Raw genomic sequence first — 26,969 nt, 5'->3', positions numbered from 1 at the left:
GAGGGGATCTATGCACACTGTGAAATGCTGATAGGCTGCCATTGAAATTATGACAATGTAATCCTATAGACTGTTGACAAAACAAATACAGAGCATGAAATGTACAAGCAATTTTTTCCCAGCCAGATATAATTATCAGTGCTAAAGCCACAAGTGATACCAAAGGACAAAAGAAGATCAGTCTAGACTTTCTCACTTACAGGATATTGATCATTCCGATGGTAAACTAGTTAGTATAAGTGTGCTTGGCTTGAAAGGTCATGAGCTTAACCCCCTGACAAAGAGTTATTCAACCTTGACTTGTCAAATTATTGTAGTGTTGCTGGAAGGATATTCTCTAATACAATCGCTTACCTGGCCTCAGGAGAGATTAAATGTGTCTTCTGTCCCATAAAAAAAAAAACTAAGCAAACTAAGACATTGTTGACACTGGAGAACCACTTATGTGTTGGTTCCTGGTACTTACACGCTTTGAGTTGCAGGTAGGTTTCAGGTGTACCACAGTAGTAATTCTTTCATCCCACTGGACATGGATGAAATCCTGGCTCCATTGATGGCAATGAGTGTGGTGATTAACTTCAATGTGGCCAAGATTTTGCCTGATCTCCGATGCACGCTTCCAGCCAGTCAGTTCTCTGGTGTCAGAGGATGTTGCTTACTCACCTGCCTGAAGATGATCACAGCAACTGCAATCATCTATCGGCGGGTGAGTTATGTTCACATAAGAACATATTTTGCATGCTTAGCCATTTTGCCAATCACTTTTATCAGGGATGGGTAAGAACCTAAGAACTGCCATACTGAGTCAGACCAATGGTCCATCTAGCCCAGTATCCTGCTTCCAATAGTGGCTTGTGCCAAATGTTTCATGGGGCATGAACAAAACAGGGCAAGCATCAAGTGGGACATCCTGTCATCCAGTCCCCACTTCTGGCATTCAGAGGTTTAGGGACACGCAGAGCATGGGGTTGCATCCCTGACCACCCTGGCTAATAGCCATTGGTAGACATATCCTTCATGAACTTATCTAATTCTTTTATGAATCCAGTTATAGTCTTGGCCTCATGACATCCCCTGACAATGAGTTCCACTAGTTGACTGTGCATTGTGGGAAGAAGTACTTCCTCTTTTTTTGTCTTACACCTGCTGCCTATTAGTTTCATAGGGTGACCCCCCCCAACTCGTGTGTTATATAAAGGGCTAATTAACTCTTCCTTATTCACTTTCTCCACACCAGTCATTATTTTATAGACTTCTATCATATCACCACGTAGTCATCTCTTTTCTAAGATGAACAGTCACAATCTTTTTAATCTCTCCTCATAAAGAGGCTGTTCCATACCCCTAATCATTTTTGTTGCCCTTCTCTATACCTTTTTCCAGATCTAATATATTTTTGAGATGGGGTGACCAAAACTGCACACAGTATACCAGATGTGGGCACACCATGGATTTATATAGTGGCATTTTGATATTTATTGTCTTCTTATCAATCCATTTCCTAATGGTTCCTAGTAGTCTCTTTGAAAACATCTCCTCGGTGTGTAGCGGCAGGCAAAAAATGCAGAGAACTATCCAAGATGACGTGAAGATCTGTTTCTTGAATGGCAGCAGCTAATTTAGTCCCCACCATTTTGTTTGTATAGTTGGGATTATGTTTGCAATGCGCATTACTTTGCACTTATCAGCATTGACTTTGGGCAACAAAACTCCAGATTAGAGACTCAGTTTTGTGAGATCATCACAGTCAGTTTTGGATTTAACTATCTTGAGTAATTTTATATTGTCTTCACCTTTACCACCTTTTCCAGATCATTTCTGAATATGCAGAATAGCAGTGGTCCCAGTACAGATCCTTGGGAGAACTCTGCTATTTACCTCTCTCCACTGTGAAAACTGATTATTTATTTCTACCCTTTGTTTCCTATCCTTTAATCAGCCATGAGAAGATCTTCAGGGGGAGGGATAGCTCAGTGGTTTGAGCATTGGCCTGCTAAACCCAGGGTTGTGAGTTCAATCCTTGACGGGACCATTTCGGGATCTGGGGCAAAAATTGGGGTTGGACTAGATGACTGATATTCTATGATTCTATGATCCCAGAACTGCTTAAAGAGCCTTTGATATAGCACCTTGGCAAAGGCTTTCTGAAAGTCCAAGCACACTATATCCACTGGATCACCCTTGTCCACATACTTGTTGAACCCCTAATAGAGTGGTGAGGCCTGATTTTCTACAAATGCTATATTGATTCTTTCCCAACATATCATGTGATTGAAAAGGGAAACGTTGACCTCAGAATGAAAGAATAGGAAAAAGATAGAACCGCATGTGAACAGTTCTTCACCATGGCGGTAGAAAGTGTTCCGGTTTATAGCCTCTTGGTTGCCCGCACATCAGAAAATAATAGCAAATAAATTGGTACATATTTATGAATACATCTCAGAAACATTCTTTATCCCCTTTTATATGTGTTTTTATGAAGGTAAATGGAAAGTGACTATTAACACTACCAGGTATTTACAAAAAGCATGCTGGCTGTTTTCCAAAAGTATAAGTAACACCATCTATTTTTCTTTATTCAGTCCTTTTTTGTTTTGCTGGCATAATACGAGTTAAGGTCTATAGAGTTTGCTTTTGTATTCGACCTAAGAGCACTTGTCTGCAAATATTACTCCCTAACAGATTGATTCCAGTGTTCATTACAATTAGTTAAGTATACATCAATTTCAGTAAATCATCTGGAAAAAAATATAACCTGGTCAATAAATAAAGCTGACTGCAACTGCACCAAAATTTATACCAGAATACAGTACAATTTTCAAAGTCAATGGCTTAGAATTATCTATGCCATGAATCATTCATCAACATGCAGATCATGTTTTTAAAATGTTTGCTCCTTTTGAATCCCCCTTGCATCTTCTTTATGTGGTGCTAGCCAGCCTGTTTCTAAGTGTGCAGGGTTGGAAGGGACCTTGAGAGGTCATCAAGTCCAGTGCCCTGTGCTGATGCTCCGCCACTTGGGGCCAACAGAATGCCCTTTGCTTGAGGAAAAACAAAAAGGAAGTTTATTTTTACACAGGCTTGCTTTGCTCAGAAAACAGAGAGGAAAAAACTTCAATCTTTGACTAGGAAAAAATGTTGACATCCAAATTCTGGATACAGTAACATATTAGTGTCACTAAGCATTTGTTAACCATAGGCATAGGTGTCAGATGAACCTGTTCAGCAGAGTAAATGCATGACAGTGCCTTCATACTGATGACGGATATAGCTATCTGTGAGATTAAAACAGGCTTTTCTCTCCAATGTGGACCACTACCTAGAGGTAAAACAGATATCCTTTGAAGGAAGGCAATCTTTCTGAGTACCAAATTCTCATAAAAGCATACAATATTTCAGCAGTGAAGAACGACAAGGTGTGCATTATTAGTTATTAATGTCTGCCTAAGTGGGAGTGTAAGGCCCAAGGCCTCAGGAAGAATATCAATAATGTTTAATTACACCTCATAACTTACCCAAAAATGTCATCCTATGACACAGTGTTTCTCTGTTGTCTTAGATCTGTTAGTATTCTATTGGATTGCTCCTTTTTGCCAGGAACTAGAAAGCCAATGCAATTGTTAGAATAGCATGTGGCGGAAGCTACTTACTTTCTCTTCCCCTGATAAGTAGCTGTCCATTTTAATAATGGTTTTGACCCGCCCCCGAACTCAATTTTTCCCAATCTAAACCCAGCTCCCTGAAAATTTTCAGGCATGATTTAATGTCAGGGTTTAATTTATGTGGAAAATTTGATGCAAACTGGACAAGGCATTTGGGAAATATGAAGCATAAAAAAAATGAGGTGATCTCACGTCTAGACTATTTTCTTCACGTTTGTTCTGGTCCACATAACTCCAGAATGACTTGCCCTAGAAACACCAAACTTACGGGCCTTGATGAGGACTGATACCTTCAAATAGTTTGTGGGGAAGGGGTAGAATTATTTACTTACTGAAAGCCGTTTCCATGTACTTTGTGGATTATGCAGGGTTTATAAATACTGCATGACCTCAATATGGAGTTCCTATACTCTGCATGGCCCCTTTGGGAATGGTCATGACATAGGTAGAGAAACAACCAAGTGTCAGGCAAGAGAACCATCAGTTCTTCTGGGACCAGTCTGGGAAATGAAGGAAGGGAATGATATGGGGGCTGGAGAACTGGTCTGGGGATGAACCTGAGCTGGGCAAAATACCACTGGGAGAGTGTGGTTGCTGCCACACCCTTTGAAAAGGTGTACCATCTGGTTCCCCCATATAGGGCCTGCTCTCCTAGTTGGTGTAGAAGGCGGGCAATACCCCCATCTTCAGCTCCCCATGTCTACAGCTGGTGCTAGGCTTGTTCTCAGGGAATGTAATCAGTGCCTGTATGTGGGCACAAAAAGGGGGGGCACCTCTAATGCCCTCTCTAGCCCTCGTGCAGTGCTGCAACATTTTAGTCTTCTATATTCTGGACTGGATTACACACAAGCTGAAAATAAAAGCACTCAAAACAAAGTGTATTATTATTATTGTTATTATTATTAAAATGGGCATTTATTATGATGGAAAGGGACTAGGCTATTTATTTAGTGTGCTGTTAGGTTTTAACACCCATCCACCAGCTAATCAAACCTAAGCCACTTTAAGAATCTAGAGGAGGAAACTCATAGAAGAGAGAACAATTATCAATAACATGAGTAATAATGGAGTGAACTAAGGTTCTATTTACAATCTTTATTTCTGTTTTGTTTATAGAAAAATGATGCTGGAATGCTGATGGCTTAAGACAACTTTTTGGCATGAAGACAGCTACAAAGCACAAAAAACAAAATATGAACTCAGAAAGAAACAAGAAAAAAAACAGCGTTTTCATGGCATCGACAAGAAGCTCTTTATTTTTCCTCAAGTTTTCTTTTCTAAAAAAATGGAATTAAAACATTTGCAGAAACAAGACAAACTTTCTCTTCAGGTGACAATATTCAAGCATGTTCTTTTACTAAATTTAAATTGAAAGAAAAAAAACTTTTGAACAGGATGCAGTATCAGGAGAACTGTGAACCTTGAAAGACAACAAAACAAACTCTTTAAAACTGTGAACCAAGAAATGGAAGGAACAACTTTTAAACCCCTGATTACACCCTGTGTGTTCTTAAGGAGACATCATCATCTTTTCCTAAAGCAACAATATTTAGGGAATGGTTTGCAACATACCTTTTATTATAATCTTTTAAGGAAAACCTGCATATTTAATAATTAGCAGTGGAGTAAATCTGACTTTACCATTTCTGTTCAAATGTCTTTTTGCACCTTCTTTTCTAGACAGCACAGTTATATTTGCAGCCAGCAGCCAAGGGCAGGGAAGCTTGCTTTCTTTATTACTATTAATTTTGTTTTTTATTTGCCACACCCAATAAAAACTTAGTAGGGAAAAAAATAAACAGCGCTATCATCTCCTGATCAGTGCATAAGGCCTAACAGCAAATAATTACCACAATATAGAGGAAATCCCATGTTATTTTGGGGCTATTCATGTAGCCATTAATCAAAGCATCAAAAAATATACTCTGCATTGCTCTTCTAAAATAACTCAAAAGATGCCTCCTTGAATTACGCTTTGAACGGGCTATAACCAAAAGAAAGGGAACCAAGACTAACTAAACCCCAGAAAGCGATACTGTCCCTTTAACCCACAGTATTCCCCACTTCCCATTAGTACTTAGCATTTTTCACTATGTTCTGACTGATATTATTTCATTTAACACAAGCTAATCTGTATCTGAGGTATATGGAAACCCTCGAGATGATAAGATTGGAAAGGCTCCAGAGTTGGCAGTTTTCTAGTGTGCACATACTCTGTGTGTTTTGATCCTTACAGAAGCTCCCTGTTATTTGGACTGCCTGCCAATTCGTTCTTGGATCAGTCTCTCGCTTAGCTCCCACAAGGCTGCAGCCATCACTTCATTCTGGGCCTCTTGTGATGGCAAACAGCGACAGCAGTTGTTGAAGTACATTCCTCCCAGGCCCTCCAGCTCTGGAGCGGTGGCACAGTAGACAGTTGTGGCAGCTCCTTGTTGCTAGAATTGAAAAACAGAAACAAACAAAAAAACATATTATAGTTCTAATTTTGACTGTGGTCCTATGAAGCCATGTGTCTTATTAAAATACCCATAAAAAGCATTGCAACTGACAGGTAACTCACAGCATGACACTGTTAAGGGTATTGGATGGCAGCGTTAAAGACACTACATTACTATCTGGAAGCCAATTTGAATACACCTTGGTGACCTTGTTTCTTTTTTTGCACCTCTTAAAGCAAACTCAAAATACAGGGGTCCAAGGTCTATGCCATCTTTACTCAGACAAAACGTTCTGCAACTTCAGTGAGAATCTTGCCTGAGTAGAACTTCAGGATCTGGCCAGCTGGGATTATGTGAAACAAACACAAAAATTTAAAAGCAACACACACACCAGGTAAAACCTTCCTGATTTTCCTTTGGAACAAAAAAAAAAAACAACTACTTACCAAACTACTTAATATCCACCACTTCCTAGTTTTGATAAGCAATCCAGACTGACGTATTTTATATCTTTAAAATCTCTTGTACAATATTAACCCGGACATTCCAATTAAGGCCTATCATGTAAAGTGCTAATGGGATCTGTGCCCAAACTGTCCATATATCTTTGGTCAACAATTTTACTGTGGCAGCTGTCACCATTGATGTGTGAGAATGTTTATCTACTGCGCACAGAGAGTGTAGTTCTTAATTTGCAGAGATTCAGTGCTATCCAGCGGTTTTGCCATCCTTCTCAGACCTACTTCTAGCGTCTTATAAATCACTAAGAAATATAACAAATAGATTAGAGCTGTGGAGGCAGCTTTTTTTATTATTATTCAAAAATCTAAGCTCCAATGAGGAAAACTGATCGCTTTGAATTTTTCTGATGGAAAGCGGAGGGATTAACAGTTTAGGCCATAACTTTTTAGAGAGTGCGTGCGTGCGTGCCTGCCTGTGGTGGGATATTGCATCATCAGGATTGGCAAAGCTGTGTCAGAAAGCTGTAAAGAGGGCAAGAAACCACTTTGCTTTGCCAGCTATAATTAGGAATAATAGGATGGAGCTCATTGCGAAACACCTTGTGCGCAGCTCTAATTTAAAACCAATACAGTTTATCCAGGATCTGATGATTATTAATGTACATATGTGCCATATGTGGCAACGGATTAAGAATCAGAATAGAGAGGCTATCGAGTATGATAGAAAAGGTAACTAAAGAGAAAATAGATGTTACTGAAATGAGATTTGATAGGGGGCAAGAATGGGCTTCACTCTCTTTTCCTCCAAATTATTTTCTTCTCTCAGTTCCAATGGTTATAACCATGGCATCTCACAATGCTGCTAATGGATCAGCCAGTGATGGAGTGGTAACCAAACCACATATTTAATGTTCTCATCTTTCAGTGGCAGCTTTGAGTCTGAATTCTCCTCAAGTTGGGTTTCTCCTTTGCTCTCAAATTATGTAGCATGGCAAAGAAAGGCATATTACATTTTTTTAGGGTCCATATTCTTCTCTCAAGATGGGAATAAGCTGAGAATGACGACTCAGAAATGGTCTGTTGGGACACCACCAATATTGGCTGGTGCAGTGAGGAAAAATAAGATTATTTCTGGACAAAAGAGCCTTTTCAGGTTAAATAGCTAAATATTAAAATGATTTTATTAAACCAAATCATTTATTTGAGGAAACAATGCCTTTATAAATGTGTTTGGTAGAATCTAGTAGCAATAACACCTACCACAATGTAATATGGTTCTATAGCAATTACAATAAAAGTAATATAATTTATAGATAATTATAGGCTCTCTGTAGAGTTGCACAGCCTAGGTATTCTATCCAATTTCATAGAGTGGTTCAAAACACCCATAGAAAGTTATTGTTTTTGTATTCAATCCCACAGGATTTTTTCATAAGAGTAAAATAAAACGTATGTTTAACGCCAAAGACTAATTGCTATACTGTGGCTGAAAAGCAGCTTTCTAGCTAGCTCAGGCTAGATTTAGTCAGAAGTGAGCTCATTCATAAAATGGAAGTTTTACTGTAGTTTATGATTTTTTAACTTCTGATGAACCAAACTCACTTTTTAACAAAATCTTCAGTAGTTAATAGGGGCCAAATATCCCATAATGTAACTGGTAGATACCAATTCAGGGTCTGGTCCTGTAAACCTGACAAAGCTAAGCTCCAAGTGAACACAACATGAGTGCTGGTGCACGGACATCTTTATTTAAAGTGAAGATAAAGGATGTGAAGCTGGAAGACTGCAATATTTTACCATTTAAAGCTTCCATTCTTTCTTACTATGTCAAGTGCTACTTCACCTGCTTCCGAATGTTGTGCTCATTATGTGGGCTATTCTGGAGAAACGAGCACAGCAGCTTTATCATCAAGAGAACAATACTTTTTTTTTGTCCTTAAGAAGGGAAGTTAAATCATATTTATCCCACAGAAGCAAACAATGTGGAGGGTGAAACTAATAATATTTAGCATTGACATCTTCAGAGCAACGCACTAACACTAAGTAATTAAAGCTCAGAACATCCCGACAGGCACATCAGTATTAGTGACCACATTTCAACAGGTGGGGAAACAGACACACACCCCAGGTTTACATTTAAACACTCGTGGCGGCTCATGTCAGCTGGCTTGGGCTATGGGGCTGTTTAATTGTGGTGTAGATGTTTGGGCTCGGGCTGGAGCCTGGGCTCTGGGACCCATGGGGAGGCAGGAGCCCAAACATCTATATCGCAGTTAAACAGAGCCATAGCCCGTGTCAGATGACATGGGCCAGCCATGGGCGTTTAATTGCAGTGTGGACATACTCACAGAGGCCTAGCCCAAAGCTACAGAAGGAGCCAGTGTCAAAAAGGTGATTAGAACTAATGAGTTCCTGGCTCTTTGTCTTGTGCTCAGGCCATTAGACCATGCTGCCCTACTGAGTGAGAAGGCTTTGAGGGGACAAAGTATCCCTTTAAATCCAACTGGAACCCAAAGTGCTTTAGGAAGGGTTTATAATGCAGAGCCCTCAAAATGCCAACACAACCACACATACTTAAACGGATTGGGAGAACACTTTTTTCTCAGCAAACATTGTTTATCCTTCATCAACACTGTCATTTGAGTGATACCTTTATATGGTAAGCCATTATATGACAGTTTAATAACAAGTATTAATTTTTTGCTCATCAGCTTTCCGGTTCACATATCATCAGCATAAGACAAAACAGGATGTCAGGGAATCTAATTAGTAAACAATTCCATACTGCTGATACAAGATGAAACATTCTTAAACTGCTAAAAAGAGCACTTTAATCACCGATGAATGACTTTCAATGCCAAAGCGGTTTGTGCCATGTCAGTACATAATTTGAAACAGATTAAAGTACCATATAAAAGAATTAATGTTAACAACTCCATTAAAAAAAAGTCTTAAACAGTGAGCTTGTCAGTTGTCACAAACATCCATGATCTATTGTGATTTAAAAAGAAAACTTATAAACAATGATAGAAGGTCTGCACAACCAAAATACTTTTTTTTTTTTATCAGAAGACTGTCAGTTGTATGTGGTGCTAATCACCAAAGCTGGGGGGGGTCAACCATCTTTAACCTGTAACAAAAGTAGTGAGTTAGAATGATGAATACACAGGATAAAGAATTTCTGAGGAGCCCAGCTGAATCTTTAATCATGCCTGAATGCCATTTCCGATCCAGTCAAACATTTGAAAGCTGCCAGGCTAGTCCCATGCCATCAATCTTTATAGTGTATATAAAATTACCCAGGAATCTTGTTTTGGCTTAAGTTAAAGAGTGTCTTGGTAATAAGGGTTCATCATTCTCTTTCACAAATCATTTGTCAGATTTGCAGTACAATCTTAAACTACAGCAGGGTGGGATTTATAAAGCAGTTTCTGTTTGTTTATACTTGAGCCTCAAAGATCTAAATTATCCATCCTTCCAAAATCCTTTGTTGGGATAAAAATGTTAAGTAGCTACGAGTTTGTAGGCATTTATTTGCTAACTGCTAGCTATCAATTTGTAGCTGATGGCACTGAATACAAATGAAAATCGAGTATCTTAATGGTAAAATAAAAGGAGTTCTTGATAGACAGTATATGGTAAAAAACCTCACTAATATATGTAATGCACCCATTAGTATTCTAACTTACTATTTATGTTTCTGATAAGAAAACATAGTATACAGTTAATGTTTAGTTTTCAGATTTGTCTATTTTCAAGTGCATGTTTATTTTCTAAAATCAGAGTCCTGTTCTGAAGCAGGTTTAAAAATGAAGCATATAAATAAAAGAAACAAAAGTCATAATGTACCTGTATATTCATCAACCACAAATGAATAGGCACCATTCTAAACAGTATTAATGGCATACCAATAGAACTGAACATTGCAAAGCAAGGGAGATTGAAAAAGATTTGATTTATTTTATGTAATGAACAATTAAGAGTAAGGGTTTGTAAGCAAATATCCTAACGGCAAGTTTGACGTAGTCCATTTTGAAAGGTGGTCACTGGAAACATGTGAATTCAAAATTATAAGAGAGGAAAATATTTGTGACAAGATCCAAATTCAAAGCAAGCAGCTCTGGTAAAATGAAAAGGCAAGTGCTTCCTTAAGACTATTCAAACTTTCCTTGTTATTCATCTCAGGTCTATTAGGCAAAGCAAACACTTTTGAGATGCAAAAACCAGCAGATTAATACAGCTGCATTGTGAACATGCCACCTAGATTGGAATAATTTATTATACATCAGTGGAGAGATGAGGCACATATTCCACATCATGGAATAAATGGCACTTTTCACGCCCTTTCCATGCCTCTGAATAACACACTTAAGACGGATCTTAAAGCCACTCGGGTAGATGGTGGAAACCCAATGTATTGTAGTTTATCTGTTGGTATCTCTGCACTGGGTAATTACTGATTCCATAGGAAAGGTCTATTGTATAAGTCCTAGTTGGAAAACAACATGCAGGGAGATCGTCTCCCGACTGATCAACTTCACATTTTCTAAAGCAGACTCTAAAACTGCTCTTACAATTTTATACACATACAGCCATTTCTTCAGCTCGGGTAAATCAGTAGCTGAGAATGTAGCCAATCATTTCTTTACAACCCTGGTTCTGCACATGCAAACTAGGTCCAACTACATGATGTACTCCTGGAAACATACATGCCAACCCAGACTGCCTGCCTGCACAAAAGCATGCTGCAGATGGTTGGGAATGTAATGTTTGAGATTGCAACGTGAAAGAAGAGGCTTTGGCTCCTGTTCTATAATAAAATTGGGCTCAAGTCACAAAATTTGAATCTAGATTTGAATTTCTAGTAACCCCAAAGTGAAGGATGTCCAGAACTTGGATTTTAGTTCATGTTCCTCTCAATATACATCCATTCCCTTCTCTAGTTACCACATTAAAAATGTTTAAAATAGTAAGTATGAATTGGTATTCATTTTGTATGATTCACATGTCTATGTGGGCATAGCCTAAAACAACCAATGGACATAGCAGCAGACGTCTCTATAAACATCAACAATTATAAATCATTACTCCGCATCGGTAATTCATTCGGCCTTCAGGATTTCCCAGTGTCCTGAAGCACTTTTAGAGGCCAATCTTGAGAGTTTCTGAGTAGCATAAGCTGCTGTGGAAGCCAGTGGGAAATGAGAGAACTCAGCCTAGGATCTTATTTGCTATATTTCACATTTTGTTACTAAGGACTCCTTATTAGATGACAAGATTAATTAGCCTCCTGGGGTAAAAATCAAATCCAATCAAAATAAACTTTTAAGAATACTATTAAAAGTAATACATTTCTCTTTGAAATACATGTTGTTGCTGCCAAAGGATAGTGGGTGTGGTGTTCAGATGGTTCTCTCTTGTACAATGCAGTGTACAGTTTTAATCTCATACATGGCATCATTATATCAGAACTGCTTACCTCTGTTTACAGTACTCCAACCCACAGCACTCCCCAAATGACACTGTTGGCCTGAGAATATATGTATTAATGTAACATAAGCAAATAGGACTCCTGGGTTTTTTCTTCAATAGAGAAATGTGAAGTAGAGACTTGGGTGAATATGGTAAATTGAAACCATATCTGTAATCAAAAAAATGCCACTTCTGAACTGCCAGGTCTGATTGAATGACAAATAAGAATCACTTCACTCAAGGTGCGACCTATACCCAACAGCCAGCAAGAAAACCTGACCCGAACTGGCTCTGTAATTACCACCTTTTCAAAGGTCTTATTGAACAACATCAAAATCAGAGAAATCGCTGCAATCTCTTTTTCCTCAGAAACCCTCCGTATCAACCAGTGTAGTCTCTTAAAAGACAGTACAATACTTAAACTAAAATCTAGAAGATTTGCTTATTTACTCTGATCCATTCCTTTTCAATTAATTCCCCAAAATATTTTACAACAAAGGCTCAAAATATAAAGGCTTCTGTACTTGCAAAATATTTCCTAGTTGGTTTCAAGGAGTAACTTTACACACAGTCGCTAAGACCTCTTCACACTTTACATATATTATAGCAGATAAATACTTTATATTCCCTGAATAGGAAAACTGCAACAGTTCACAAAAGAGGATTTGTTTTCTACTGCTGAGGCATTAAGACTGAGTGATTATTTCAATGGTATTCAGTATATTCAGTTATATTTAAACTACACTCTAGGTTTTAACTTTGCAAAAGAAAATGTTTCCATTGCAATAAATGTATTTTGATAATGGCACTTTGGTGTTTGTGTTATGCAACAGTCAAGATGATATTAATAATGTCAATGAATTGTTTTTAAAAACTACATACTTCCAACATCCTGGGTCAAACAAAGATTGCCTACCCTTTTTCCATAGCAAAATACAGCACTGGATTGAAAGCCGGGAACCCAGGCTGTATTCCTGACCTTGACACTGACTCATTGTGTGAACTTGGGCAAGTCACGTAACCTGTGTGCACCTCAGTTTCCCCCGCTGTAAAATGCGGCGGCGGTAATATTACTTACCCACCTCACAGGGCTGTTGTGAGGATTAATTCGTGTCTGTAAAGTGCTTTGAGATCTTTGGATGAAAAGCACTAAGTGTAAAGTACTATATTATAAACTGTTATTAAAGTGCTTAAAAGATGTAGAACCAGGTTTTCAAAATATCCGATAAAAGACATGTTTAACGTACACATTTTTCTTTATTGTAGAAACTCCACCGTTCAGCAGTATGAAATCCTAAATCCTTTGCAGCACTGGGCCCTATTCTGATCTCACTCACACCTCATGGGTCTTTTGCCCAACTCAAATGGAAAAGGGAGCCTAGCAATGCTCTCCCTCATACAAATTTGCATGTCTCCTGAAAAACTTGTCAGCTGAAGTACAGGTGAGCATCCCAAAAGTAGATGACAGAAAAGGAAACAGCACAAAGGAGGATGTTCGATGGGTTCACTGCTCCATCACCTTTGCATATATTACAAGGGGCCAAATTGCACACGGGGATACTTATAGCAAGTTACCTATTTCCCAAAATGTATCTCTTCCTCTTTCTAAATATCTTACTAAAGTGGGTGATCAGTTTCTGAAAGCTATTTCCTTGATCTTTAACTACTTTTTGAAGGGAAACAATGTGACATTGTACAACCAGCATTTAAACAGCAGCAGAGTACTTTAGGACTTGCTGATTTGGCATTTTAACAGGGCTCAGCCTTTCACAATGATCGACTCTGCTTAATTTGTGTCTCCAAAATACTAGGCACTGTTTTCAGCTGATTTTTTAAAATTATTATTCCACCCCACTGATGACTATGGACATGATGGTTGTTCCTCCCTGTCTGTTATTGCTGTATCATAGTGCTTAGCAGCAGTGTACTACTTCATATTGTTCCCTATTCTTGGGATTTGAGAGTTACTGTCGGAGAACTAGCATTGTTTGTTTCATTCCATTTTGGGGCATGGACAAGCTTAGGTTGACCTTGGTACATTCATATCCAAAAAGTGTATTCCTTGTTCCATTTCCCAAAAGTGGCCATTGGCACTCAGGGCAAAGTGCCAAGGAGCCGGCACTCTTGGGCATCAAAGGCAGCAATATCAGGGGTAGATTGTGTTGGGTAAGCTCCCATCACCAGAGCTTTTGGAATCTGTACCATAATCCCATGCAAGGAGTACATCGCACAAAACATTCAATTGATCAAAAAGGGAATCCCAAGAACATATTGGAAATCACATTGAACCATACAGCCAATCAAACCAGGCCCAGATATTAACGGGCAAACATGTATTTGACACACAGGTCAGAATTCTTATCAGTAACACATGTAACTTACCACAAAGAAAAATCAGACACACTGCTGTCACTAAAATATTCAGAACAGGGTCCATTGATGCTCAGATATATGTGAATGCTGAAAGCTAATTGGAAATGAAGAAGAATTTATTGACACATGGTTTCAATGAATAATTTATGTTGACTTGAACTGTTCTAAGTTTTTGCTGTACCTAACGTTAATTTTATATATATATATATATATATATATATACACTTTATATAAATGTACGTATTCATACAATCCTGTATATGCTGTATATATTTATATAGCCTTTTAATACTATTACTAGTGACAATTAAGACCTTTTTCATGCACAGTATTGCAAAGAATGTCATCGCAGTACAGAAGAAACCAACAATTGGCTTCCTCTCTTATTTTGTACAGAATCATTTTAGCCTGAATATGATTTCAGCTGTGAGAGAAAAAAACCCAAACAGCAATATGCTTTTTGAGCAAATGACCTTTTAGGACAACTATGTAAAAAGCTGTTTGTTTAGGTTTTAAAGATAAGGACTGATTTTTATCTGTTGATATACATATATACAGCTCGGCACTAAAATGCATTGAAAAAAACCACAGGGTGTTATGATGGGGACATATCATGATTAGAAATTAACTACTAACTGTCTTCCAGAAACTAATTAAGGGAATGTATTGTGCAATAATACAGATCTAGTAAACAGGCCTCTAATGTCTAGGCTTAGCGCTATATGCCAAGCACTCCTGTATTATGTATGTGTGATTTTCATAGATAGCCTGCTGTAAAGCGAGCCCTGTTAGTGCATCTTTAAGGCTCAAAGACACTGGCCTTGTTAATATTTCATTTAGTACATACTGTAGAGTCTCATTTATATTACTTCTATAATTAATGGTGATAGCTTAGGCACTGCCTTTACAAGGAGAGATCCCTGTATGTTGGTCAATGGATAATGAGAAACAATAGATATTTCATTCACCAGCAGCTTGTTGCTAGTTAGTAGGAAATTATTGTGTGTACTGTTGCTTTAATTGCCAGGATAAATAATGCTGCACTGTGTTAGTGAACATTTTAAAGCACTTGATGCAAATAGAATAGAAACAAAACAAAACAAAAAATTACCTTTATTATGCTATACCTTAGCATAGAGAGTTTAAAAGGTATGTCTTAAAACATTTGCGTTCTATCATGCAAATATATCTTAATATGCATGTGCTGACTATTCAACTACTGTATTTTAGGAAATACAATTATGCTGCCTTTCTCTTCTCCTATGTAGACTGTAAATAACTGTAGATCTTTCTCTTGTTTTCCTATGTAAATATATGTAAATACTAACAAGCTATGCATGCTGATATTCTAGGCAATTTCAGGTACTTTTATAATCTGAAGGCATGTACTTGAACTGGTTTGTTAAAAAAAAAATCAACCTTCTCAAACCCTTTAAAGCTGACTAGAAATTAAAGATTTCTTACTAGACTGGTTCCTTCAATCTCAGTTGTTTTTTGTTTACCTTTTTCCTTCTTTGTCAACATCATCATCTATTGAGACCTGCTGTTGAGGATGCTTAGTTTAGAGCTGTTTTCTTTGAAGCATGTGCATTGCCCTTCTCTCTCATCCTCCCTTCTTTCTCTCCCTGAACGCAATTCACCCTTGTGCAGAGGACCTGCACCACTTAAGTGCTACTCAAGCCCTATTTCCAGGGTTTAAGTGAGACTTATAGACATTACACAGGCCTTCTGTAGAGAGGTGAATTTCACCCTCCTTGCTCCTATCTTTTGCTTAATTGGTTTTTATATTTCATTTTCTCAAATACCTGCTTCATCAAATAATTATCCAATGTCTACAGTGCTCAGGATTTAGTTTATGGAGAGTCGTTACGTCAGCCCATTCAAATTGGGGAAATGGGTTTGCCTAAGTGCCTGCAGTGTTGGCAGTCTCATTGCTCTGTGGTTGTGGTAGGAAGGTACCCTGCAGACTTGCTGCTCGCTCTGCTACATTTTCCTGTTTGAACATACTCTTTGTGTTTCCTCTTTAGTGTGTTTGTAACTTTGATAGACTGTGAAAATAATTTGATAAATGGCTTGATAAATTCCCCATCTCTTTCCTTCATTGCTGTAATACTGTTTGTGGTAGCCTTTCAATTGGAGGAGTGTGAACAAAAATGAAATTACCTAAGCTTGTAAATCAAGTCGTCTCCCGCATACAGATATTGTTGCAAGGTTTCAATTTAGTTCTCTTTTATTTTATTTTTTTAATAAACGAAGAGTCTTATGAAGAACATTGTTGGGAAATAAAGCACACCAAATGTTCATTCCTTAATGTTGTGGGGAAAAAACCCTGCTATGTTAGTCTCTATGGAAACCAAATGTAATGAAAACTTTTTAATGGAAAGAAAACAGCTTTCATGTTTGAAGATTCTTTTTCCAGGGTAGGTATATCAGGATAAACACTTTAATTGACAGTATCTTTGTGACTTTTTCATTTCCTCCAACTTAACTTGAAGTCTCAGGAAAACCTTCCTAGTCCTTAAAAGACTTTTTTTAAGATGAGTGTTTAAAAAGCTGAGTTGACATGGGCATTATGTTCAAGTGCAAGCTGTACTGTTCTCTAATAGAGAGCGTAGAAGTGGTTCATAGGATTATTATCTTTCTACAGACAAAACCCATTACCTTCACACTAGGAGGGAAAAGCTAGTTTTTAACCTATATAAAATTGAATCAATTATCAATATCTTTGCATGGTTTCTTGGCTCTGCTGCGCAATGGTACTACACAGCCTTTGTTATGCTCCCAGCAATGCTGGATACATATGGTGATTTGACAAATGGACTTCTTACAGCTTTTATTTAAATAAAATATAAAATCTGCAAAAGAAGTCTCAAGGACCTTACACGCTGAATGTCGGAAGAGGAAAAAAGAAACTAAGGTTTCAGGCTGACCTCATTAGTACTGTTACTTTAAGATTATTTCCAGTAAAATTAAGTTATAAATACAAAAAAGGATAGTCAAATTCAGTGGAAGACAGCAACGCATGTTAGGAAGAATCATAAGATCAAAGGATCCTGCTGTCTTGGGTTTCCTCGTCTGGGAAAATTCTGCCATAGACCCTTCACAGTCCTGTGGTCTGAGAGATGCGAAGTTACCACCAAGTCAAGTTCTATCATCTCCAGGGAAATGACTTTAGGTGGCTTTCCAGAAATCATAATGTTTCCAGAAGACAGGAGGGAAGAGACAGCCGACTGGTCCCTTTCCCTTGTGGCATATGCTGCCACATATGTGTAGCTCGTACTACTTTGATTTATTCAAAATACACATCTTCATATCTTCTGCCAGACTATCTCAACCTTCTGTCCCTTGAGACAGAAATCAATGATCTTAACAGCAACCCTGGAAACATTCTACTTCATGTCTCTAGATTATGCATATATATATATATGGGCTGCCAATTAATTGCAGTTAATTCATGCGATTAACTCACAAAAATTAATCGTGATAAAAAAAAGTAATAGCAATTCATTGCAGTTTTAATCACACTGTTAAGCAATAGAATACAAACTGGAATTTATTAAATATTTTTTGATGTTTTTTCTACATTTTTAAATTACAACACTGAATACAAAGTGTACACTGCTCACCTTATATTTTTTTAGTGCAAATATTTGCACTGTAAAAATGATAAAAGAAATAGTATTTTTAATTCATCTTATACATGTACCATGGTGCAATCTCTTTATCATGAAAGTGCAATTTACAAATGTAGATTTTTTTTTGTTACATAACTGCACTCAAAAACAAAACAATGTAAAACTTTAGCGCCCACAAGTCCACTTAGTCCTACTTCTTGTTCAGACAATTGCAAAGAGAAAACGAGTTTGTTTAAATTTATGGGAGATAATGTTGCCCACTTCTCACCAGAAAGTGAGAACAGGCATTCGCATGGCACTTTTGTAGCCGGAATTGCAAGGTATTTACGTGCCAGATATGCTAAATATTCATATGCTCCTTCATGCGTTGGCTACCACTCCAGAGGACATGCTTCCATGCTGATGACACTCATTAAAAAAAAATGTGTTAATTGAATTTTTGACTGAACTCCTTGGGGAAAATGGTATGTCTCCTGCTCTGTTTTATCTGCATTCTGCCATATATTTCATGTTATAGCAGTCTCAGATGATGACCCAGCACATGTTCATTTTAAGAACACTTTCACTGCAAATTTTACAAAACCAAAGAAGGTACCCATGTGAGATTTCTAAAGATAGCTACAGCACTCAACCCAGGGTTTAAGAATCTGAAGTGCCTTCCAAAATCTGAGAGGGACGAGTTGTGGAGCATGCTTTCAGAAGTCTTAAAAGAGCAACAAAACTCTAATGCAGAAACTACAGAATCCGAACCCCACAAAAAGAAATTCAACCTTCTGCAGGTGGCATCTGACTCAGATGATGAAAATGAATATGCGTCGGTCCGCACTGCTTCTTTGGATTGTTATCAAGCAGAACCCATCATCAGCATGGATGCATGTCCTCTGGAATGGTGGTTGAAGCATAAAGGGACATTCAAAGCTTTAGTGCATCTGGCATGCAAATAGCTTGTGATGTCGGTTACAACAATGCCATGCGAACGCCTATTCTTACTTTCAGGTGACATTGTAAACAAGAAGTGGGCAGCAGTATCTCCTGCAAATGTAAAAAAACTTGTTTGTCTTAGCAATTGGCTGAACAAGAAGTAGGAGAGAGTGGACTTGTAGCCTCTAAAGTTTTACATTGTTTTATTTTTGAATGCCGTTTTTCTGTGCATAATTCTACATATGTAAGTTCAACTTCCTTGATAAACAGATTGCATTACAGTGCTTGTATGAGGTGAATTGAAAAATACTATTTCTATTGTTTTTTACAGCACAAATATTTAATAAAAAATAAATATAAATTGAGCAGTGTATACTTTGTATTCTGTGTTGTAATTGAAATCAATATATTTGAAAATGTAGAAAACAACCAAAAATATTTTTAAAATGGTATTCTCTTATTGTTTAACAGCACAATTAATCACATGATTAATCACGATTAATAGTTTTAATCATACGATTAATCGTGATTAATTTTTTTAATCGCTTGATAGCCCTGATATATATGTGTGTGTGTTTGTACATACACACATGAACCCACACACACAGACACCCAGAATTATGGATGTTGGTGAAAACTTTCTTTATTAGACTTATCAGTTTGTCTCATTCAGGGGATCTGCTTCTACAAAGTACATAATGCTAAATGGCACATTTGCAAATTATCTTCTGAGTGCTGATGAGAAATCAGCAACCTGTAAGTTACCATGACTTTCAATGAGTACTCCACTGCAAGTCGAGTTTGCTGAAATCCCTGCCAGATGAGTGCATTGGTATATTAGGGATTTTATAAATTTACTAACAAGTGTTTGATGAAAAATAGCTGTAACATCCGTTACAGCTGTCATCACAGCCAACAAAATGACTGGGTTTTGGACACAGACGCTTTGACAAGAGAGACGTTGCTGCATTAAGTTATGTTTTCTCAGTAGCAACTTCTTCACAGACTGTGCATCCTTCATAAATCCTCAACCAGACATGAAACTTTACAATTTATTATTTAAACTTCCTTCTGCTTCTTGGTTAGACTGATGAGGAGCTGCAGCTATAGCCATCTCATTGCAGCTAACTCAGTCCTGAAATCCACTTTTCCTTCCCTGTTGCAGAAATTAAGATAGTGTGTGTGTGTAGAGAAAACTCTCGAATAGACAAGTATTGAATGGTTTTCTTTGGGAAGGGAGGACATACTGCTATGTTGTTCCTCATTGCTCAGACAAGTGGTACATCTTTGTGCCTGGCAGGACTGTGATTTGTAAACTGAATCCCTGGTAAGCTTGTTAATTATGAACACAAGGATGAAGCTAAAGAACGAAAAGGACTTAAGTTATATTTCATATCCAGATGACAGATTTTAATGCCACTCAATCAAATTAACTTCAAAAACTGCTAAGAGTCACACTCTAATTCAGTGTACCAGAGAAAAAATTACATTTCTAAGAAATACATCTTCATCTAGCATGTAGTCAGTGTGGGGAATTCACCACTCCAAGTGCTTACAGGGCCAAATACAGTAGCTGGACTTATAACTGGTTTATGACTAATATCAACAGCCAAGATGTGATCACCTTACTTATGCACGAGACCCATTGGCTTGAAAGAAGCGATCACAATTAGGTCCAACATTTATAGCTTCATATGATAAAGTGGTGGTAATTAAATCTCATGTTTCCTCAACCTGGGGGAAAGGAAGTAATTTTCCCTTGCCCATGAATAGCATTGTGCAATTGGTCAGATGGATTATGGGTTCCCCGCTCCCCCACACACACTCCACTATCCTTCTGAAAGACATGGCATAGGTCATGGCTGCAGGCAGGATTACCATACGTGACAGACCATTGTAGCAATGTACCATGGTAAAACTATGTTGGTAAATGGTGTGTTTTTTCCTGATAATTACACAAAACAATTTTCCTTCTGGTAAATGCTCTGTACACTTACATTTAAGTTACAAAATCCTTCTGTATCTGAATGTTTGAATATTTATGCAAATCTAAATTTCTACAAACACTTATTTACTGTCTAGAGACATACAATAACAGTGCATCATACATTTAAACTATACACATTATTAGAAACATCTGTAGCACTCAGAAACCTATTTCTGCTTTTACTTGAGCCATTTGCCAGATCCCATAACTCTGTCAACAGTCTTTCTCCAGTTTTGTTTAGCTTATCCTCAACAGACTTGGCTTTTGTGAGTGGACAAGGCATTTGAGTGTGCACCACAGTTATAATGGCCTGACTGACAGCTCAACCAGATAAACACAAGAGAATAACAGACATCAGAACAATCTGGGTATTCATTTTGTCCATTCAACTGGATTGAAAGGATTTGCCAGCCAAGGGCACAACACTTCAGGCTAATTTGCTCAGCCGAAGAGCTGCAAGAGTGTAAGGCTACAAACGGATGACTGATGTTGGGGGGATCAGAGTCCTATTTGAGGGTACTTATTATTCACCACTTTCTCAGAGGAAATTAAAGTATTAACTGCGCAGAGCATCCATTTGAGGCTTGAAAAAGGAAAACATATAGAAATGGACTTTGTTACAAAACTTGGAACCCTTTCTCTTGTTTCCCCCTCCTGTGTTAATTCAAGCTCCTTCTCCTTCATGGTCCTCTACCTCCTCCCTCCACCATGCTTTCCTTGCTTTTTCTCTTCTTTCCTACATAGTCTCTCGCTTCCTATATTCTTGCTTACTTTCACCTAGCTTTGTTCCTGCTTCCATGCTCTGATTCATGCATTTTTCATGCTCTTCCCCGATGCTTGGTACACCCTGGCTACCATGAAGACAATTTTATTTTCCAAACTTTTGGAGGCCAATATCTTCAAAAATCATGCCTCTGTGATTTCTTGTATTTGAACAGTCATCCAGAATATCATATCTGTCTACATTATGTTATCATAATTTCATACCATTTAAGGCCAGACAGGACCCTAAGATCATCTAGTCTGAACTTCTATATAACTGGGTACATCTACACTGCAATTAAACACCTGCAGCTGGCTTGAGTCCACTGGCTCGGGCAATGGAGCTGTACAATTGCAGTGTAGATATTTGGGCTCAGGCTGGAGCCCAAGCTCTGGGACTCTGCCAAGTGGGTCTACACAGCAATTTTAAGCCCCGCTGCCTGAGCCCCACAAACAGAAGTCAGCTGACCTGGGCCAGCTGCGGCCCCACTGCAGGTCTTTTATTCCAGTGTAGACGTTGTGACGGGATCCCCCCGGGGTGCAGCCTGGGACTGTGGGACCGCTGTGCCCCCTAACTCTTTCCAACCTGGGCTGTCTCTCACAATGCCTTGCTAGTGACCAGCAGCAAACCCCTCCAGGCACTGTGATCACTCAGCACAACAGCATCTGGAGCCCCACACCCAGCTAGATTGCATGAATGTTCCCAGAGCCACTCATGAATCACACAGAGAAAGGCACCAGAGCCAAATGCTCCCAGCACTGTATCTCAGGAATATACTGTCTTGCACTGCTCAAGATGGACAGTGCAGATTTATTAATTGGTTCACCACTTCATCAATGGAAAGTGGTAACGCAGAAGCTTAAATGCCTCATATTTGGCGCAATGGCTGAAGGACTAACAACTTTAGATATGACTTTGTGGGGTTTTACAAAACCACCGACAACACTTTTAAAAGTACACTTGACATTTTTTGATCTCTTTACAGAAACCATTAAAAGGCAGATCAGCACACTGCTACAGCGCATGTTCAGTGTAATAGGACACAGGCCTCTTAGGAATCTCTATTTAGGTTAAAACCATTTGTTTCCTCTTTTGGATACGTCACACAGCCTGAGAATACACGTTTGAATGGAGTATATTGCTGATTTGTATTTTAAATCCAACTTGCTAAATACAGATGTAATTACTTTTTTGAATATTATTGTATGAACTAGCACCTGTCCTATAATAAACCTGCATGTGGGAGTGGATAGCAGCACAAGGGCAACTTATAATCTTTCTTACACTGTTACCAAACCATGGAGCTTATAGAAAAGTATATCTAAATTATTGTTTACTTGCAAATAATGTCAACTAAAGAGATACATGGTATGTGTCTGAATTCTAAAACAAACAGCCACATTCTTTATCTTAAATCCTGAGACTCAACTCTTTCATAATGTTGATTGCTAAAAACCACATATGCAAATCCTACCTAACAGCTAATGCTAAATAACAGTGTTATTCTGCATTGAGCTAATAACACTATCATCTAGGTCTCAAATAGGGTGACCAGATGTCCCAGTTTTATAGGGACAGTCCCGATTTTGGGGTCTTTTTCTTATATAGGCTCCTATTAGTCCCCACCCCATCCCGATTTTTCACATTTACTGTCTGGTCACCCTAGTCCCAAACCGCATTTTTGACCCTTTCAATTCAGCATTTGCTCAGATTGGTAAGAGTCTACAGTCTGCACTGGCTCCTTCAATTTTTCCTTACACTTCTAAACTTAGTAACACAAACACACACACAGGCAGACCCCTGGGGGTAAAAAGGACATTAGCCCTTCCTACATCAAGCAATGGCAGAAGGGAGAAAAGGAAAGTCAGCCATGCAGCTGCTTCTCTCCCTAAACCTCACACTAGCACATTCAAACCTAAGGGCTCCTGATGGGATGTTTTTAAGTGCTCATTGTTGGCCTACCTCTGCTCCCTCATTGATGTCAATGGTAAAAACTCCCAACAAATTCAATGAGAGAAGAGTTAAGTCATCAGGGATAACTTGTGCCTTTGGATCCTCCTGTACTGCTCCACTTTTCATCAATTGGATACATGTGCACAAATGTGATCAGACTTAGTTTCAACTAAAACTACTTCCTCCTCCTTCCAGTGTTCTCACCTAACCCTGTTATAATGATCATTAATATGTCCCTGTTTAGCTCCATGCAAAGCCCTAACTACTCTCTTTCTGAAAGGATTTTGGGCTCATTCTGCCTTCTAATGAGTGCCTGTAACACCTCTTTTTTGCCTCTGATACTACCGCAATATGGAATGCTATCCAAAGAACCTGACAATGCCAAGGGTATTACACTAAGCCATGCGCCTCTTAAAATGTCTTGCCAAAAGAGAGTCTAATCTGTGACAACCATTAGTCTCCTTTTCTTGAAATCCACATTCTAATCTGGCCACAGAACTCTAATGCAATCGGAGAAAAGTGTGAGAATAGGAAAGATGTTACCAGAGGATCTTACTGCTTGACTCGGTGCTCTGAGACTTATTTAAAAGCATTTACTTGAACTACAGATAGAATTCATGTCCAACGCAAGAAGATAATGTGTCATGATCAACTTGGACAGATAGGGAGGGAAATGATACAAACAAGACAACTGTTCTGCGTACAAAACAGACAAGTGCAGAGTTTTGCTGGAGATTATGCAGGTAGAAAGTCAAACAGATGCAATTCTATGTACTATCTATAATATTTATAAAGCAAAAGCAATTCCTCCCAGCTGATGTCAGCTAATCTTTAAAGAACTTCCTTTCAAAACCTACACATGCCATTGAATATAGGAAGCCCATCTCATGATCCCTTATGTCTCCAACTTTTGGGTGCTCACATTTTTCCCACCACCATAGTTTTCGCCTTACAAGGAAATTAATGTCATTCCCCAACACAAAGCCACTGGATTCTATTCTCCATGCCACCTCCTAATTCTGCTGCTATTATAAAGAGTCTGTGTTTGACAAGAATGGAATAAGAAATGATCAAGGGAAGGAGAAGAATGCACTGGCGGTATATTAAATTGAACTGGCTGGTACTATACCAAAAGTACAAACATTAAAAAAACAGTCTTGGCTGTTTAGAATTTCAGTTCCAGTACAAAAGGGTTTGTCGCGTTTCTTTAAAAATTCCCTACTCAGGTATGCCTTAGAGGCATAACACCTTTTGGCAAATGACTTCTTTCATTTCTGGAGGGCTGAAAGTTTGTTTTCTAAAAGCTTAAATTAATGGGATGGAAGATTATACTGCTGGTCAAAGTGGAAACGTACATTTTGTGAACAGGCTACATATACTGTACTCTCCGTCCAGTGGGAAGGAACTTTGCTTCCAATCTATCTTCCTGGGAAGTTTATGTAAGGTTGTTTTTGCTAGGTATGGGCCAATTGACTCTGGCGTTCTCAATCTTTCATTTGCTTCATGATGGTCAGTAGTAACAAGATTGCTCTCCTCCATTTTGCTACAAAGCCCTACATTTCTGTGAGTGGATATTCTTTGGCCAATACATTTGTATTTAAGTAAAATGCATTCTTAGTGGCATAAAGTTTTTCAGGGGACAATATGTAAAATGTATTTACTGTTAGAATGTTTTTTTTTTCAATCCTTAACTGTCTAATGATCTGATCCCTTTTTTCAGCATGGCTGGGTTGTAGACAACATGTTCACTCACCAGTAAAGTATATTTAGCCCCCACATTTGCTTCTGTAGTTGATTTTTAGACACAGATCAATTCGGACAAGTCTAAAGACACATTTGTAGAGACTGTTGCAGAACAATGAACTTAAGTGACCCCTGCTGTCTTCACAAGGAATGACATTCCAAAAGGAGCCCCCCACCTATGTAAAGATGTCCAAGAAGAGTCAGGCTTAAAATAAAACCAAGAAATGCAGCTCTTCAGAATTTTTCAAAGGTGGGAAAAGAAGTTACATTTCAAAGCCCCATTGGCCATTTGAAATTCCATTAAGCTCCACCTTCATGGATCATGGTCTGAGCATACAAAGAAGTGCATAAATATTCAGATTTTTACCCATATCATATAGTGAAGTTCATTCTGGTTTCAGAGATGGTATCATTTTAAGCACTGGGAATGCTGTTGGAATCTGGGAATTTTTTTACCTTTACCCACTGTTTATAGCTAACACCATCGGACTCTCACACAGAGGAGAGGAGTAATAAAAAGTGGCAGCACTTGATGTAAGATTGTTCGTCTCTGCCTTGTGCAATTAACCTGAATGGAGAAAAATGTGAGTCCAACTCTAATTCACTATCTGGTCTAGAAGAGTGTTGACAAGCACTACCTTTAAAAAAGGTAAAACCATTGGCAAAATGTCTATTTCATACACTTACAGTCCATACAGCTTTCTAAATTAATGGGATGACCTTCCCAAATTAGTGTTGAGGGAGGTGGAAAGGAAATTGTATATTCCTTCCCCATTCCACTCAACATGTGAAATCCTAGCCCTATTCAAATCAATGCAAGTTTTACATTGATTTTAATAGGGCCTGCATTTCATCCACAGTGTTCAAGCTGGAATAGATTACTCTCAAACCCATTAAAACCCTAAAACCATATAAGTTTATAGAGATATCCTGATACTCTAGAGACTCTTAAAATTACAGATCCTCAGAGCTCTCAACGGAGGAACAGAACGTTTCCACAATCAGATAGGAAATGCTGACATGTTTGTTAAACTCTCAAAATACATGCATCAGGCTATCAGTGCAAACAAAAATTTTTTGATGTGGGATTCCTGGCTTCGAGAATGAATGGCCTCGAGATACAATCTGCAAAAACAAAATGTCTATCTGAATTTTTGTACCCACCCCGCAAAAAAGAAAAAGAATTGCATGTGCAAATCAATATATCTATATCTCTAGTCACCTGATTTGTACCTGAGGTGTGAATGGCACCTACTATTTGACTGCAGGTTAAAATTTTGCAGGTGCAAACTTCACCTGCAAATAGTAGGGCATAGTTTTGAAAATTGGGCCCATACGACATATTATTTTCAAGAGTGTCAATATATACTACAATGGAAAAACACTGCACACACTGAACATAACTCATCAGGTCAAGTGCTGCAAAATTAATATATATATTTATTTGTGTATGCACATGGTGTGAATGGGTTAAATATATTCAATTTTTGTAAGCTCTAATAACAGATCATCTTTCCTCTTCATTTTTCTTAGACTAGGAATTAACACAAGTTACAACAAA

At 38.2% G+C, this 26,969-nt stretch overlaps 2 protein-coding genes across 7 annotated transcripts in view; one reads left to right on the top strand and one right to left on the bottom strand.

Annotated features, from left to right (window-relative positions):
- The window catches only part of MAF (MAF bZIP transcription factor), a 228,943-nt gene extending 223,638 nt beyond the window's left edge, over positions 1–5,305 (top strand). Inside the window, exon 3 of one of the 2 annotated variants that reach the window (XM_043525940.1) lies at positions 4,777–5,305. The gene's annotated coding sequence lies outside the window, so the exon portion shown is untranslated. The remainder of the gene's footprint in view (positions 1–4,776) is intronic. The other variant, XM_037877865.2, reaches the window with a different exon arrangement.
- Positions 4,890–26,969, bottom strand: part of WWOX (WW domain containing oxidoreductase) — a 675,021-nt gene continuing 652,941 nt past the window's right edge. For 3 of the 5 annotated variants that reach the window (XM_037877517.2, XM_043525930.1, XM_037877515.2), the window contains one exon: positions 4,890–6,097. In XM_037877517.2, the coding sequence (XP_037733445.2) occupies positions 5,909–6,097 (189 nt within the window). In that variant the 3' untranslated portion in view covers positions 4,890–5,908. Of the gene's footprint in view, positions 6,098–14,415; positions 14,501–26,969 lie in introns of all 5 variants that reach the window. The other 2 variants (XR_006285091.1, XR_005222210.2) reach the window with 2 other exon arrangements.

This window comes from Chelonia mydas, chromosome 12 (assembly GCF_015237465.2).
Source record: "Chelonia mydas isolate rCheMyd1 chromosome 12, rCheMyd1.pri.v2, whole genome shotgun sequence".
Lineage (NCBI taxonomy): Eukaryota > Metazoa > Chordata > Testudines > Cheloniidae > Chelonia > Chelonia mydas.
Note: the sequence above shows the minus strand (reverse complement) of the source record. Positions and strands in the feature narration are given on the sequence as shown.